Here is a 15,256-nt window from a genome sequence, read left to right as displayed (position 1 = left end):
TGTTGCATTCAATTTCAATTGCTATCACTTACGACTTTTTATGAGTAATGGGGCACAAGACGGCACAATAAACAGTGACTCGGACACAAAAACGGCATTATACGAGCAGTCTAATACAACATTGTACATTTTAATCTGTTCCATGAGCAGCCGGCGAATGGTCCTACCATTCGCCGGCTGCTCATGCTCGAATTGTCCGCGTGTCTCATACAATATTGTAGATTTAAATCTGTTACAAATTATAATTGTTAGCAACAATTAAGTATGTAATAATACATAATTAAGGCCCTGATAGCAATCTATGACATTGTTGCAAATTGCCAAATCCTAAGAACAGTAACTAAATTAACTTGGCAAACAAATATACTCAATTTATTTATCACATTTCTGACTCGTGATTTAGCTGTTCACCACACCGTTTTACTTACAATGATAGCCGATTCGATTCAGTAGGACACAAAATTTTTCTTTATAGAAAACAAGTGATAACCATAGACAAATGTCATTTGTCTATGCGATATTTTGTAGTCATTATTATAATTTATTAATAACTGAGACAAATATAATAGAATTTTGTTGCTATAGTCCAGTTTTCATTAGTTATTGCTCTGAGGCTAAACGATACATTATTACTATCAAATACAAAGCTACAGGTCAACTATAAAATTTACAACATGAATTCCAGCAAATAACTTGAGTACTCTCCAAAAATTGCAGCGCTGTTGTATCAAATATTACTCGGGTTTCAATATAGATACATATTTATACAAAATAACGTCACTAGACATCAAGCGGCTTGAATATATATATTATGCGACTCTTAAATAGAAATAATTCTATTAAACAAAACAGTATCGCAGGTACACCACTACTCCGGTATAGCTGGTAACATTATTTGACAATTTGACATTTACACCTGTCAGTCTCCGAGATTAAAAAACAAAGAAAAATAATCTATGGTTTTACGATTACAAAATGCTTATTATGCAATTCAAATGGCAAACAAGCTAACGCCCCACCTGATGGTAAGTGGTAACTCTCGCTTATATTAATTTACTACATTAAGGAAAATTGCATTTATATATTAATTGTCATACCTATTTATAAAATGGACTTGATCGTAAATTTTAAGTTCTTTTGTTGTCTGTACGTACGCTGTCTCGTGTCTGGTGGCTCCAATAAAAATCAGCGCTGTGGTATAACTTAGTTATACTACAGTATAAATGCTTAGTGGGTTACATTCAGCGTTACCAGTATTTAAGTTATAGTGTAGTATATTTAAGGTATAGTTTAGCTTTTAAGTTGTATAGTAAATAGGAAAAGTGATGTAATGTTAAATAAATGTCTATATTATCATTATTATATCAAGGACAGCTATAGGGACATCACGTTATCATGAGACACCCGTGATACCATCCGTTGCTATTCCGGAGAAATAAGATGTCATGTCATCCTCTAATTTCACTGCCTTATTATCTTTTTACCAAATCACATGTTACAAAGCAAGCTGTTTGCCGGCAGAAAAAGGTGAGACCGTGGTACCTGCGCAGACGACTTTTTAGTCTACCTCGGTTTAGTATTGTATTAAAATTATTTATTAAACATCTAGCCTAGTCTGAAGACAATCACGGTTGACTAGTTACAATTTACGCGCTTAATTCAAGCCGCTTAACTGTCTATGGAGTTTTTTTATAGTATTGTTCCAAGGTAGAGAGGCGTATATCGAGCATTAAAAGTATTTATTGTTGATAGTAGCTATAAAGTTTTATACTTATCACCAGAAGATACTTTCAAACTCTTTCTTTGCTCTATGCTTAACTTTTGAAGTAATTTTTAACATATTTTGTAGCTTATGTTTTTGGCGCCAATGTCTGTGTCACTTTTTAATTTGTAAACTTGATATCTTTCTATACAGCCAAATGTGTTGTTCAACATGTTGTGATTAGTATTTAAAACTCATTTTTGTCTTTTCTATAACTTATTATTTTTATTAATCCATTTTATAAATAATGTCTTTAAATAAAATCAGTCAATTCATCAAATTTATATAAAAAATCGTAGCCACACACTTAACTTACAAAAGTAAAATAAAAGTTGCCTTTACTAAAAAAATAAAATAATTTATCTATGGCAATACTCAATAATATAGAATATAATTAACTAATTCGTGACATTTAATGAAAATGTCTTTTATGAAACTACCGAAATTAAAGCCAGTCTATAATATCACTTAAAGATATGGCAACACTACTGAATTTTTATATTAAAAGTGAACCATTAAACTGAGCAATATGGCATTAGGATATTCAAAATACTTAAAACCAGATTGAACAATAATTTCAAGTCGTCAGCTTTAAGAGTAAAAGAGATAAAAGACAACTATAAAAGGTGTGTTCGAAATTGGTTGGTAGTATAAAAAAATATATAAGTTCTTTGTGGTTTTAAGCATCTTTAGAGCAGACATGGGATGGGAGATACATTGACTACATCACATCCCTACTATATATACATCTGTACTCAGTTCAATAGTAAACTTGTAAAAATAATTCAACCCAAATTAGACCTTATGAAGATAATTACTAATGACTTCATTCTATTGGATGTAAATATAGTTTCACCATTTGTTGTAATATTCATTGATGTAAATCGATAGGGAGATTGTCAGCAGTGGGGTTTCGTGACCCTACTGCTACAAATGGGCCATGTTAGATCGTCCTCCAGTTGGTCTCTCCTGGAAACCATCAACTGACCGACTTAATTTTATTCTATATATACTAATTCATTCTCTATAGTCGCTTTAACACCGTATATGAACGTAGAATATTAATAATTCCATTATCAAAAATTAAATAAAACGTAAATCATATATTATCATATTACGAAATTCATATTATTATTATATTCTTTAAAATGCAATAAAGAATAATATAAATTTATATCAATAAAAAAAATATTCACCTAATAATATGTACAACTTAATTTAAACCGTAAACTATTACTCCATAAGATCTCATTTGGTTCAACACAACACATTTCTTATTCAATTAAAAGACGCTGCACACTGTCGATATTAAACGATCTATTCCATTTTGAAAGTGAATATTCCATTTTTAAATTTATATCAAATGTTGCCATTATTAAAATATTGCAGTGTATAGTAGAAAAATATAGCGATTAGGCGACAATGCGTAACATCTGTTAATAATACAAATACATAGGGTGCTATTTACATTATGTGTGGTGGTATTACATTATACACCACAATTTTGGGGAGATACATAATGACCACAAGATCTAGGAATGAATTTATACTCTCTAAAATAATTATTGTTGTAATCGTTAGGGAGTTTTTATCAAATTAATATTCACATTTATATGTCATATCTAAATGACTACAATTAAAAAATCCAGGAATTATTCCAAAATCCCATTATAGATAAGTCAATTGTCTGTTTTTAGACGACTATCACGCATATACCAACTTAAGAAACTGCTTGGGAAATGTATTGCATTAATAAAAAAAATATTGCATTTTTATTCTTGTTTGTTTCTCGAAAGTTGCACAATAACAGAAATTATTATATACTAAAGATGTGGGCTGAAATTTTTTTTTTATTCTAATGGGAAAAGGAAAATATTTTCTAAGTTTCAAAATAAGGTCTCGTACAATTGAGCGGGAAATTCGTTGATGTCATTTCATCTACAGATTCATTAATAAATATAGCTGTATATGCTTATATAGCTGTAATCATGTAAATTTTAAAATTGGAACTTCACCAAATAAAATATACAAAACAATAATAACAGTGCTGTTACTGTCAGTGTTAGTAATATACGTATCAGTCACATGTATTGTTAGTTACTTACTACTTAGATATATCGAGTACTTTAGGAACGTAGTATAAACTAAATAGGGCTGTTACTGTTCAAAGAACGAAACTGTTAAATAAAATAACAGTTATTTGGAACTAGTATTTTCAATGGTGATGTCCTCGATAAGTCTAATGTTAGTAATTTTTGAGTATCATCCGATTCTCTCAGTCGTGGACTTTGGTATATGTATCGTTGGCAAGGAAGAGATACTTATTGTAATGTCACTGCTATTTATGGGCGCTCGTCCTGAAAAGAAATAATTTAGTGTTACCATTTTATTCATATAAAAAGTCAATTGAATGGTATTACATTTTCCTATTATAATAAGGCTGATGATAGCTGTTACGGCGGCTGTCTTTTGGTATTGTATTTTTATATATTAATTTTGAAGGCATTTTTTCGAAATAATTATAAGGTTTCAGGGAAAGTTGTAGAACATAAGTTGTTGGTTATCTAATACTTTTATATCCTTGTGGGGTAACGGTGAGTGCGGCGCCCGGCCCCGTGCTCGTGTACGTACCGCGCGGCCAGTGCGGCGCCGGTGGCGGCGAGTGCGGCGCCCGGCCCCGTGCTCGTGTACGTACCGCGCGGCCAGTGCGGCGCGGTGGCGGCGAGTGCGGCGCCCGGCCCCGTGCTCGTGTACGTACCGCGCGGCCAGTGCGGCGCCGGTGGCGGCGAGTGCGGCGCCCGGCCCCGTGCTCGTGTACGTACCGCGCGGCCAGTGCGGCGCCGGTGGCGGCGAGTGCGGCGCCCGGCCCCGTGCTCGTGTACGTACCGCGCGGCCAGTGCGGCGCCGGTGGCGGCGAGTGCGGCGCCCGGCCCCGTGCTCGTGTACGTACCGCGCGGCCAGTGCGGCGCCGGTGGCGGCGAGTGCGGCGCCCGGCCCCGTGCTCGTGTACGTACCGCGCGGCCAGTGCGGCGCCGGTGGCGGCGAGTGCGGCGCCCGGCCCCGTGCTCGTGTACGTACCGCGCGGCCAGTGCGGCGCCGGTGGCGGCGAGTGCGGCGCCCGGCCCCGTGCTCGTGTACGTACCGCGCGGCCAGTGCGGCGCCGGTGGCGGCGAGTGCGGCGCCCGGCCCCGTGCTCGTGTACGTACCGCGCGGCCAGTGCGGCGCCGGTGGCGGCGAGTGCGGCGCCCGGCCCCGTGCTCGTGTACGTACCGCGCGGCCAGTGCGGCGCCGGTGGCGGCGAGTGCGGCGCCCGGCCCCGTGCTCGTGTACGTACCGCGCGGCCAGTGCGGCGCCGGTGGCGGCGAGTGCGAGCGCGGCGACGAGCGCGGCGCCGACGGCGGGCGGCGGGCCCGCGTCCGCTACCGCTCGTGCCGCGGCCCCGCCCACGTGCGCCGCAGACACCACCAGCCCCAGCGCCGTGCACCTGTACACAGCACCACGCTACTTAGTCTATGTGTGCACGCTGCGCCACGTATTTATAGTACAACAATATAAGGCAGTGGGTCAGAACGAATAAAATTAGAAACGTAGATCAATCAAGTGGTAGTTGAAATGAAACATAAAAAGCAACCTTTGTAAAAGAACATCCTTTGTAACACAACCTGAAAGTTAATACAAATAAACGTATTATAAGCGGAAAAACTGGTATTTGATAAAACGGCGTAATCTTTTATGGAGCCTTTATACTTTTATTTATATCATCACCAAATAAAACAATTTTGGAAAAATATTTTAAATACAAATAAAGCCAAAAATACATATTACACTATTGGAACATAATGAAATAACCATATTATTAACAATATCATGTGTACTGCAAATAAAACTGTGACATACCTCAAATTAGCTGGGTATTTGTGCACGACTGCGGCGACAACCGCAAAGAAGACGAGCGTTGCGAGCCCCCGGTACGCTGCCTCTACAATATACAGCAGATGTTCTTCTTGCACCAAATACAGCGCTGGTGCTAGAGCGACTGACGCGCCGCAGATGACCACTGGATAAAACAACAACGTTATTAAAATCCAAAGTAATTTTGTTACGTAAATAGACTGCATATAATATTATCTGCATCCATGATCGTTATCATTACGGAAGGCAAGATGTTATGCTGTCGTCTGTACTTAGTAATTTACCCTATTTTCAGTCTGACCAGACCCTAGTTTGTAAAACAATCTATGAGAGATGTGAGATACGTACATAATATGTATAAGGACGTATGTATTAAGTAAGTAGTAAGTATATAAGCATCATCATACTGTTGCTGGTGCTCGTTAGGTACGTATGTATATGGTGCGAGGCGCCAGGCGAGGTCGGCGTGGCGCGCGCAGCCGCCCCGCACGTACTCGTACTCGTACCTGTGGGGCGCGCGGCGCGCGGCAGCAGCGCGAGCAGCGCGGCGAGCAGCGCGGCGCGAGCGGCGTGGCGGTGCTCGGCGAGGGCGCGGCGAGGCGCCAGGCGAGGTCGGCGTGGCGCGCGCAGCCGCCCCGCACGTACTCGTACTCGTACCTGTGGGGCGCGCGGCGCGCGGCAGCAGCGCGAGCAGCGCGGCGAGCAGCGCGGCGCGAGCGGCGTGGCGGTGCTCGGCGAGGGGCGCGGCGAGGCGCCAGGCGAGGTCGGCGTGGCGCGCGCAGCCGCCCCGCACGTACTCGTACTCGTACCTGTGGGGCGCGCGGCGCGCGGCAGCAGCGCGAGCAGCGCGGCGAGCAGCGCGGCGCGAGCGGCGTGGCGGTGCTCGGCGAGGGGCGCGGCGAGGCGCCAGGCGAGGTCGGCGTGGCGCGCGCAGCCGCCCCGCACGTACTCGTACTCGTACTCGTACCTGTGGGGCGCGCGGCGCGCGGCAGCAGCGCGAGCAGCGCGGCGAGCAGCGCGGCGCGCGCGGCGTGGCGGTGCTCGGCGAGGGGCGCGGCGAGGCGCCAGGCGAGGTCGGCGTGGCGCGCGCAGCCGCCCCGCACGTACTCGTACTCGTACCTGTGGGGCGCGCGGCGCGCGGCAGCAGCGCGAGCAGCGCGGCGAGCAGCGCGGCGCGCGCGGCGTGGCGGTGCTCGGCGAGGGGCGCGGCGAGGCGCCAGGCGAGGTCGGCGTGGCGCGCGCAGCCGCCCCGCACGTACTCGTACTCGTACCTGTGGGGCGCGCGGCGCGCGGCAGCAGCGCGGCAGCAGCGCGAGCAGCGCGGCGAGCAGCGCGGCGCGCGCGGCGTGGCGGTGCTCGGCGAGGGGCGCGGCGAGGCGCCAGGCGAGGTCGGCGTGGCGCGCGCAGCCGCCCCGCACGTACTCGTACTCGTACCTGTGGGGCGCGCGGCGCGCGGCAGCAGCGCGAGCAGCGCGGCGAGCAGCGCGGCGCGCGCGGCGTGGCGGTGCTCGGCGAGGGGCGCGGCGAGGCGCCAGGCGAGGTCGGCGTGGCGCGCGCAGCCGCCCCGCACGTACTCGTACTCGTACCTGTGGGGCGCGCGGCGCGCGGCAGCAGCGCGAGCAGCGCGGCGAGCAGCGCGGCGCGCGCGGCGTGGCGGTGCTCGGCGAGGGGCGCGGCGAGGCGCCAGGCGAGGTCGGCGTGGCGCGCGCAGCCGCCCCGCACGCCGCGCACTATGGTGCCCCGCAGCACGCACCACGGGTCCAGCTCGCGCCCCACCTCTATGTCCGTGTCGATTATCCTAACGAGACATCAACGATCATATACAAACATTTCGAACATTCAAACCATTAACTAAAAGCATAATTAACATAAAATCAATGTTCACATTTTCCATCAGATTTAAGTCGACTGATGTGCTGATTATATCCTGCATTTGGTGGTATGCGGAGTAGGCTATCAAATCCGTAAAATATAACTTTGGATTAATCATATAAAACAAGTTGCATTATGCACGGGGGTAACTCTAACTCATCAAGCTAAAATCCACAATAATGTAGCTGACAAAGTTTTAAAGTCTCAGTGGTGTTGTTAAAATCATATTTACTAAATCGATAATATCTAAAAACTCACGTGCTATTAACAAATGTAGAGCCCATGAAGACCGTGTATGAGGACTTGATGTTTGCGAAAGCCACATGGTCAAACGAGCAGTTCTTGAAGGTGACATGGGACATGAGCATGTCACGAAATGCGCAGTCCACGAATGTCACGTTGGTGAATTCCACATTCTCCAGCGTCAAGTTGTAGTGCTCCGCCACTAATGTTGTGTTTTGGATTATTGTCTTTGACGCTTCGAATTGTTCGTTCGCCATTTTGAGCACCGTTGACGGTATATAAGATGACAAGTAGAACTGAAACAAGTTCAATGTAGTGTATATTGCATTGTATTTTGATTACACTGACTTACAAGGCCGCTTAATAAGGCTCGAAGAGATTGCAGAAGAGATTGTCGAAGAGAGAGTTAGGTAGGATATTATCTAAACTATGATAAACACTGTTTTGTACTTTATTGTCAGCTGTCTATATTTTTATTCTTTTAAATAATATCATCATGGCTAATATCAGATTTAAATAATTATTAATATAGCTGTGTCAATCTACAGATTATACGGAATATATAATGTAATGGAAAAAATATATAGATTCACTCACCTGTATCGAAACAGTGAAGAAAAGTATGCCGGTGAGCGACAGTGTGGTGGTTCGGTACATGCTCGAGAATAACTGGAAGAACGCCTGCCAGAACTGTAATCAGTATTAACGATATTGTATTTTGTACTTTGGACAATATATGACATTTGGACATTATATGAAAAATAAACATATCTATGTATACACGCTGTGTAACATGTGAGACAACATGAACATGCGTGTAAAAGAAGCCAAGGTACTGTGTGTGCAATAAAGTACATTATCTGCCTTTACACGCGCGAATGTGTGACACAACATGCAGTGTGTTGTGTACACAGTATGTAGTGTGCGTGGTGTGTTGCATGTGGTCCTCACCATGTAGACGCTATCTAGTGTGTGTGCAGTGTGTAGTGTGCGTGGTGTGTCGTGCTCACCATCTTGACGCTGTGCCGCACGTGCGCGAGCGCGGGGGCGGGCGGCGCGGGGCGCGGTCTCTTGCCGGGCAGCGCTAGCTCGGCCAGTGTGTAGTGTGTGTGCAGTGTGTAGTGTGTAGTGTGCGTGGTGTGTCGTGCTCACCATCTTGACGCTGTGCCGCACGTGCGCGAGCGCGGGGGCGGGCGGCGCGGGGCGCGGTCTCTTGCCGGGCAGCGCTAGCTCGGCCAGTGTGTAGTGTGTGTGCAGTGTGTAGTGTGTAGTGTGCGTGGTGTGTCGTGCTCACCATCTTGACGCTGTGCCGCACGTGCGCGAGCGCGGGGGCGGGCGGCGCGGGGCGCGGTCTCTTGCCGGGCAGCGCTAGCTCGGCCAGTGTGTAGTGTGTGTGCAGTGTGTAGTGTGTAGTGTGCGTGGTGTGTCGTGCTCACCATCTTGACGCTGTGCCGCACGTGCGCGAGCGCGGGGGCGGGCGGCGCGGGGCGCGGTCTCTTGCCGGGCAGCGCTAGCTCGGCCAGTGTGTAGTGTGTGTGCAGTGTGTAGTGTGTAGTGTGCGTGGTGTGTCGTGCTCACCATCTTGACGCTGTGCCGCACGTGCGCGAGCGCGGGGGCGGGCGGCGCGGGGCGCGGTCTCTTGCCGGGCAGCGCTAGCTCGGCCAGTGTGTAGTGTGTGTGCAGTGTGTAGTGTGTAGTGTGCGTGGTGTGTCGTGCTCACCATCTTGACGCTGTGCCGCACGTGCGCGAGCGCGGGGGCGGGCGGCGCGGGGCGCGGTCTCTTGCCGGGCAGCGCTAGCTCGGCCAGGCGACACTCGGAGCGCCGCCCGCACGCGCGCACTACGTTCCCCGCGTGCAATCGCTGTACACATCGACAACTTCTTCACAACACTATATAAAGGCTAACTAAAGATTAGCTCACTAAATTAAACACAATATTGATGTATATTCTGGTCAGAAATGAATTAACACACTGAATTAAGCGGCGTGTGAAACTGTTACGTCAGTCAGTATAGGTCAGGGTGTTTATTGGTCGGACCGTCTCAAATTATTGAATACCAGTTCAAGTTACAAAAAATCATAACAGCGCATTTATACGAAGAGTCGATCCCGGGAAAGTAATGCAGTGTACAAAACCGCTAGACCACCGAGGCCGTCATTATATCATAGTATACAGATATGGAACACTTCCTTCATATTGTCCGGTGAAGCTGTAAAGGCCAGCTGTATTAGAGTAGTCCGAAAAAAAACTCACTTGGTACACCATCATGGCGTCGACTTCCCGCCCGACCTCCAGTAAATATCGGGGTGACTCCGGCGTCCATATCATACTTATCAGTGACGCTAATATTGGTAGAGTGCACAGCAACAGGTATCTGGAAATTATGATTAGAAAAGTTAAGTTTGGTATGCTCTATCATCTATTATGCTCTATTATCTGCTATGCTCAATTATATCATTGATAGCGTGACTAACACACAAGTTTTCTACACTCTTGTCCAGGGGCGTGTCAGTTAGGGCCTCAGAGTGAGCTCTTTGCCCGGCTTATAATAATAGTACAAACATTATTATAAACTACAAATATTGTTAAACTACAATTATTCTCTGCACCACCTATGATTGACTGGTAGAAAATGCCGCTCGGTGTTAAGTCCGCCAAATGTACAGTACATTTGGCGGACTTAACACCGAGCTATATATTGTATTGTACTGTGAAACTATATATTGTATTGTGTGCATTAGAGTTAAATAAATTGTTGTATTGCTGAATAATGTTCGTTCTAGTTATTTTGTGTGGAAGTAGCGCACCTGTGCCAGGCGCTGAAGTGCTCCTTGTTCTCTACGAGGGTGGAGGCGCCGGTGAGCGGGAGCGTGGCGGCGGCGAGCGCGGGCGCCAGCAGCGCGCCGCCCGCCGCCGCCGCCGCCACGGCCGCCAGCGCCGCGCGCCGCGCGCCCCGCGCCGTCACCTCGCCCGCGTACGGGTACCCGGCGGGGGCCACGCCGCCGGACCCGATCGCGGAGCAGAACCTACCGTCCACAGGTTCATAATATTATTATTCATATATACTATATATACTAAGCTTCTCTTTGGAAAATATCTGTATGAAAATTAGTACTTCGAGCCGGATTTTTAACGGTGAAACGAAATACCAATAATAAAGTGGCATCGGTATGTAATCACCCCGCCCCGCCGCGCGTACGGAGGGAACCCCCCGACCCGATTGTATAGCAGAATCTAGTGTCCACTACGCGTACATTACCTTTTTTTGTTTAATACTATATATACAGTTTACTTTAAAATGCTAAATAGCTTTGGAAAATATCAATATGAAATTTATAGTATTTCGAGCCGAATTTTTAACGAGATGACTGTGAACAGACAAGAATAGAAGAGAAAACATTAAACATATGTCGATGCCAAATGTATGGGATCCTTTATCCCATTCATTTGTGAAGCAGATTTTAAAACGAAGATATCTCACCTGGCCATCATAAAGGTGCCGTAAGTGGGCATAAAAGCAGCTATGGCGGCGAAGACTGCGTTGACGGCCAGGCACGACAGCAGCGTGCGGCGGCGGCCGAGGCGCTCCGCCAGCACGCCCCACCCCACCGCGCCCAGAGACCCTCCCACCAGGCTGATCAGCACTGACGACACGGAACACCTTATATTACTCAACGAATCTCTTCACATAATTCAAATGACAAATAAGTTGAAGTATGGTAGTGGTAATGGTGGTAAGTAGTAACCATCACCTGTATACACCGACAATACTACAGACATGGAATGGTGGGAAAAAAATTGTGCCTAAAATGTGTCTAAAGCTACAAAGTGCCTAAAATGTTCTACATGAATAAATCCTATTTGATTTATATTAACATGTGATGCCTGGGATTCTCATGTGTTGCCATTCTAGAGTACTAAGGTATCCTTACTTTTATTCTGTAATTTCACTGCCTTATATCAGCCTTCAACCAAAGGAAAGGTATTATCAGTCAAGGGGAATTTTGACTCCATTGCTAACAACTGTTGATGTCTAAATTATATTTATAGTATATTAGTGATAAATTATATATAATATATTTATATAATCAACAGTCTAAAAATAAGTTTCATATTTCTAGCATTAAAAATGACAATACTTCCATACATCCTTTCTTCTCCTCTTTTAACCCCATACAACCTTTTTTCCCATCCTTTACATGATCTAGTCTATGTGTATACCAAATTTCTTTATATTGGTTCAGTAGTTTTGGCGTGAAAGCGAGACAGACAGAATTACTTTTGCATTTATAATATTAGTAAGGATGAATAACATATAATTTATCACAGTACTTTAAGAAACATATAATATAACATTCTTACCAAGCCAGTTCTTCTCATGGGGCAGTATACATAGCTCCATCTCAGCAGAGGGCAATATGAAGGGAATAGCAGCAAGTTCAAGAGAGGCACCGGCGGCCGCCAGTCCAGTAGCCGTTAACACGCGCAACTGCGACAACCCGCAGCCGGCCTGTGGACCAACATTATAATCATTATATTAATATGTGCAGTAAACACTTTGTAACTCTTTTTACCAAAATTGTGCAGATGGAAGAGTATGATTCGTACACTTATAGTTTATAGAGAAGGAATACAGAATGCTAATATTTTTTAATTATTCAAAAATACATAAAATCATTACAAAAATATTAGACACACTACCATGTATTTTACACAAACACACATAGAAGTATAGTCTATGACAATTGAACCTTAAAAATGTTCAAACTTATAATTTAAATATCTTACGGTTTCAACCAGTGTGCGACCACTACTTTTTGTACATTCTATACTTATTTTTATATAATTAATAAGTAATATACATTATAATTAATATGCATATACAGTGGACTCCCGGTTATCTGACAAACGTTTTGCAGGGCAGTGTCGGACCATCAAATTTGTCGGATTATAGAGTGCTGCCTAATAGTCCGTATTTTTCCAAGGTCCACTGTATAGAGGTCTGTGGAAGGTTAGTAATAACATAGTTGATTGGCAGATTTCTTCCAATAACAAGAAATATGGAATTTAATAATAGGAGACTTGGCAGTTTGAGTGGCAGATCACACACCTGTCTGAGTGCATCCTCATGGAACTGTTCTAGCACACTGGTGTCATTGTAGTCTAGGAGCTCGCCACTTTCTCCATCGCCGCCATCGTCTGGGGGACTAGCTGCTGTATTGGCTGTGTTGCCGGGATCACCACTGCCTTCTGCAGCTGAAAAATACATGAAAATGTAAATATAGCCTGGACAATTTACACAACTCCACTAGTCTCAAGCTAATCTGAGCTTGTGTTATCGGTACTAGACAACTGATATAAAAACATAGATACATTTTTTTCTGAAATACAATTATTCATACTCAAGAAAATTATATGTGCAAAAATAAAAAGAAAAAGATATTGTCACACTTTTCTCATGTCTGACAATATATTCTTTTATCCTTAAAATTAAATTGTGATTATGCCACTAATTGGCAAAGGGGATAGAAGGTATAGAACCCACTAAACTTGAATAGAACTTAATTAATATACAAGGACCTCTTCAATCTAAACTCAGAAAATTTACCTTCCAAATGTATTCTAATATCCCGAATAATATTCTGAAATTTTAAATGTACATGTGTATAGTCATTTCTAAAGGGTACATTTATTAAACTATTTTTTAAAGAATTAGTTTGTCAGGAGGTATTTAATGGACATTCTGATTCAAAGGGGTTTGAATTAAAGAGGTACTGTTGTAATAACGAACTTCATGATCACTACAATAAAAAAGAGCACATAATCTTTACTCACCAGTGAGCCTATCGTCAGTATATGTCATGTTGTGCACTATGGAGCCGAAGCTACCCAACTTCGAAGAGTTTTCGGAGTCAGAACGCGCCCGCACTAGACTTGCTTGTTCCTCCGCCATGCCTGCTGTCTACTATGACACCGTTGTTGGAACCACTTGCTCGGAACATCTAGCAAGAAGAAATGGTATTTAGATTCTGTATAGACGACCAATTCTGACTAGATGGCGCGATGTGAATGGACCTGGGTTCTTAATAATATTATTACAAATCCATGTGATTTTTATTCCAGACAATAATAATAACGCAGACAAAGTCACCGGCAAAAGCTCGTTTTATAAAAATATTACTCATCTTTGCAAAACAGTGAGTGCAATACTTACAAGTGGACATTTAGCTATTAGAGCAGCAATTAATAACAATGAATGCAATGTTACCTGACAGACGGCAGTGGTCAATTTATCCAATTGAATACTGCGCGGGGGAGATAATCCCACTAAACAACACACGAACAAAGTTCACAGAATGCACAAAACTATTTATTCTATATTATTAATTCACTTACGTCGAGGCAAAGCCATAAAACTCATAATTTATTACTATTACACCAACAATAACAAAGATAAAAAAACTTACTTTCAATATCAAATACCAAAATAATATTTCATGTGCAGCTTTTGGTAACAAATTTAAAATAGAAAGTGATTATTAATGATTTTGTAATCATACATAAATAAAAATTAATCGAAATAGATTGAAATAAAGTAAAAACAAAGAGAGAAGGATTGATCAAAGGATCTAAAGTCTTCAAAATGTACCTATACAATCCAGTTACCCACAGATTAAATGTCAACAGAATTCAACAAATAGATAGTGCACTCAGATGCAGATTATTGACATTTATTAGAATTTTTATTTGCTTGGTTCTGAGTTCTGATAGTTCTGTTTTCGTGCACTGCTATTCTTGTAGACCGCCCAATAATTAATAAATAATCAATACATTTAATATATAATGTTCTGTTTATAATACTATCAGTTTTATCTCTTTTATATGAAATATATAATTATAATAGATGCACACAAAGCTAATTTTTTTTTTTTTATAATTAAGAAAACTATTGACAGGTTTCTTTCAATAAATTTTATTTCATTTATTGAATATTAGGCTTGGAAGATATTTCTTCTCATATATCTTTCAAGCCCAATTCGATCTAGATCTATTTATTAAGTAAAATAATAGACAGGCGACATAAGCAGAAAAAAATGTAAATATTTAAATAAAAATAAGCCTAAGTATAACAATACGACTCACAATTTTAAAGCATGAAAATTGTTTAGCGCTTTGCGTTTAATATATGTTATTTTATACTAAAAAAGCGGTGCTACACTGCTGCTTGCTAATATTATAATATATTATTACATTGTGATTATTTATTGCTCGTGTGGAGTGCAAAATTGGGAATAATAATTGAACTTTTAGAACCTGCTGCACTGTTCACAGTAAAACATTATAATATTTCACTTCGAGAAATTATTAAAAATATCGTACTTGTGACCTTTAAATTCACTATTGCTTAAATTGCACAAATTTGCACACATCTTGCGAATCACGTTTAACTCATTCGTCTAATTTTA

At 43.3% G+C, this 15,256-nt stretch overlaps 1 protein-coding gene across 1 annotated transcript; it reads right to left on the bottom strand.

The window, feature by feature from the left end:
* Positions 1–2,646: 2,646 nt before the first annotated feature.
* On the bottom strand, positions 2,647–14,454 carry LOC131855342 (synaptic vesicle glycoprotein 2C-like). The gene is made up of 14 exons (XM_059206597.1): positions 14,258–14,454; positions 13,626–13,792; positions 12,901–13,046; positions 12,153–12,300; positions 11,272–11,434; positions 10,598–10,816; positions 10,044–10,164; positions 9,510–9,650; positions 8,387–8,479; positions 7,805–8,085; positions 7,261–7,472; positions 5,660–5,819; positions 5,097–5,246; positions 2,647–4,119 (listed from the first exon to the last, which is right to left on the bottom strand). Exons 2-14 carry the CDS (start codon positions 13,741–13,743, stop codon positions 4,101–4,103), a joined length of 1,971 nt encoding a protein of 656 aa, XP_059062580.1. The 5' UTR covers positions 13,744–13,792; positions 14,258–14,454; the 3' UTR covers positions 2,647–4,100.
* Positions 14,455–15,256: the final 802 nt, after the last annotated feature.

This window comes from Achroia grisella, unplaced genomic scaffold, assembly GCF_030625045.1.
Source record: "Achroia grisella isolate CSIRO2021 unplaced genomic scaffold, CSIRO_AGI_Agris_v1 utg1360, whole genome shotgun sequence".
NCBI classification, from domain to species: domain Eukaryota; kingdom Metazoa; phylum Arthropoda; class Insecta; order Lepidoptera; family Pyralidae; genus Achroia; species Achroia grisella.
Note: the sequence above shows the minus strand (reverse complement) of the source record. Positions and strands in the feature narration are given on the sequence as shown.

What these genes read in the sequence shown, in the direction of transcription:
- LOC131855342 (XM_059206597.1), bottom strand. Translation starts at nt 13,743, where the DNA reads ATGGCGGAGGAACAAGCAAGTCTAGTGCGGGCGCGTTCTGACTCCGAA. An exon ending in TACTGACGATAGGCTCACTG is followed by an intron (nt 13,047 to 13,625) that starts GTGAGTAAAGAT and finishes TGTATTTTTCAG; the next exon opens with CTGCAGAAGGCAGTGGTGAT. An exon ending in TCTACATTTGTTAATAGCAC is followed by an intron (nt 7,473 to 7,804) that starts GTGAGTTTTTAG and finishes ATGTCTCGTTAG; the next exon opens with GATAATCGACACGGACATAG.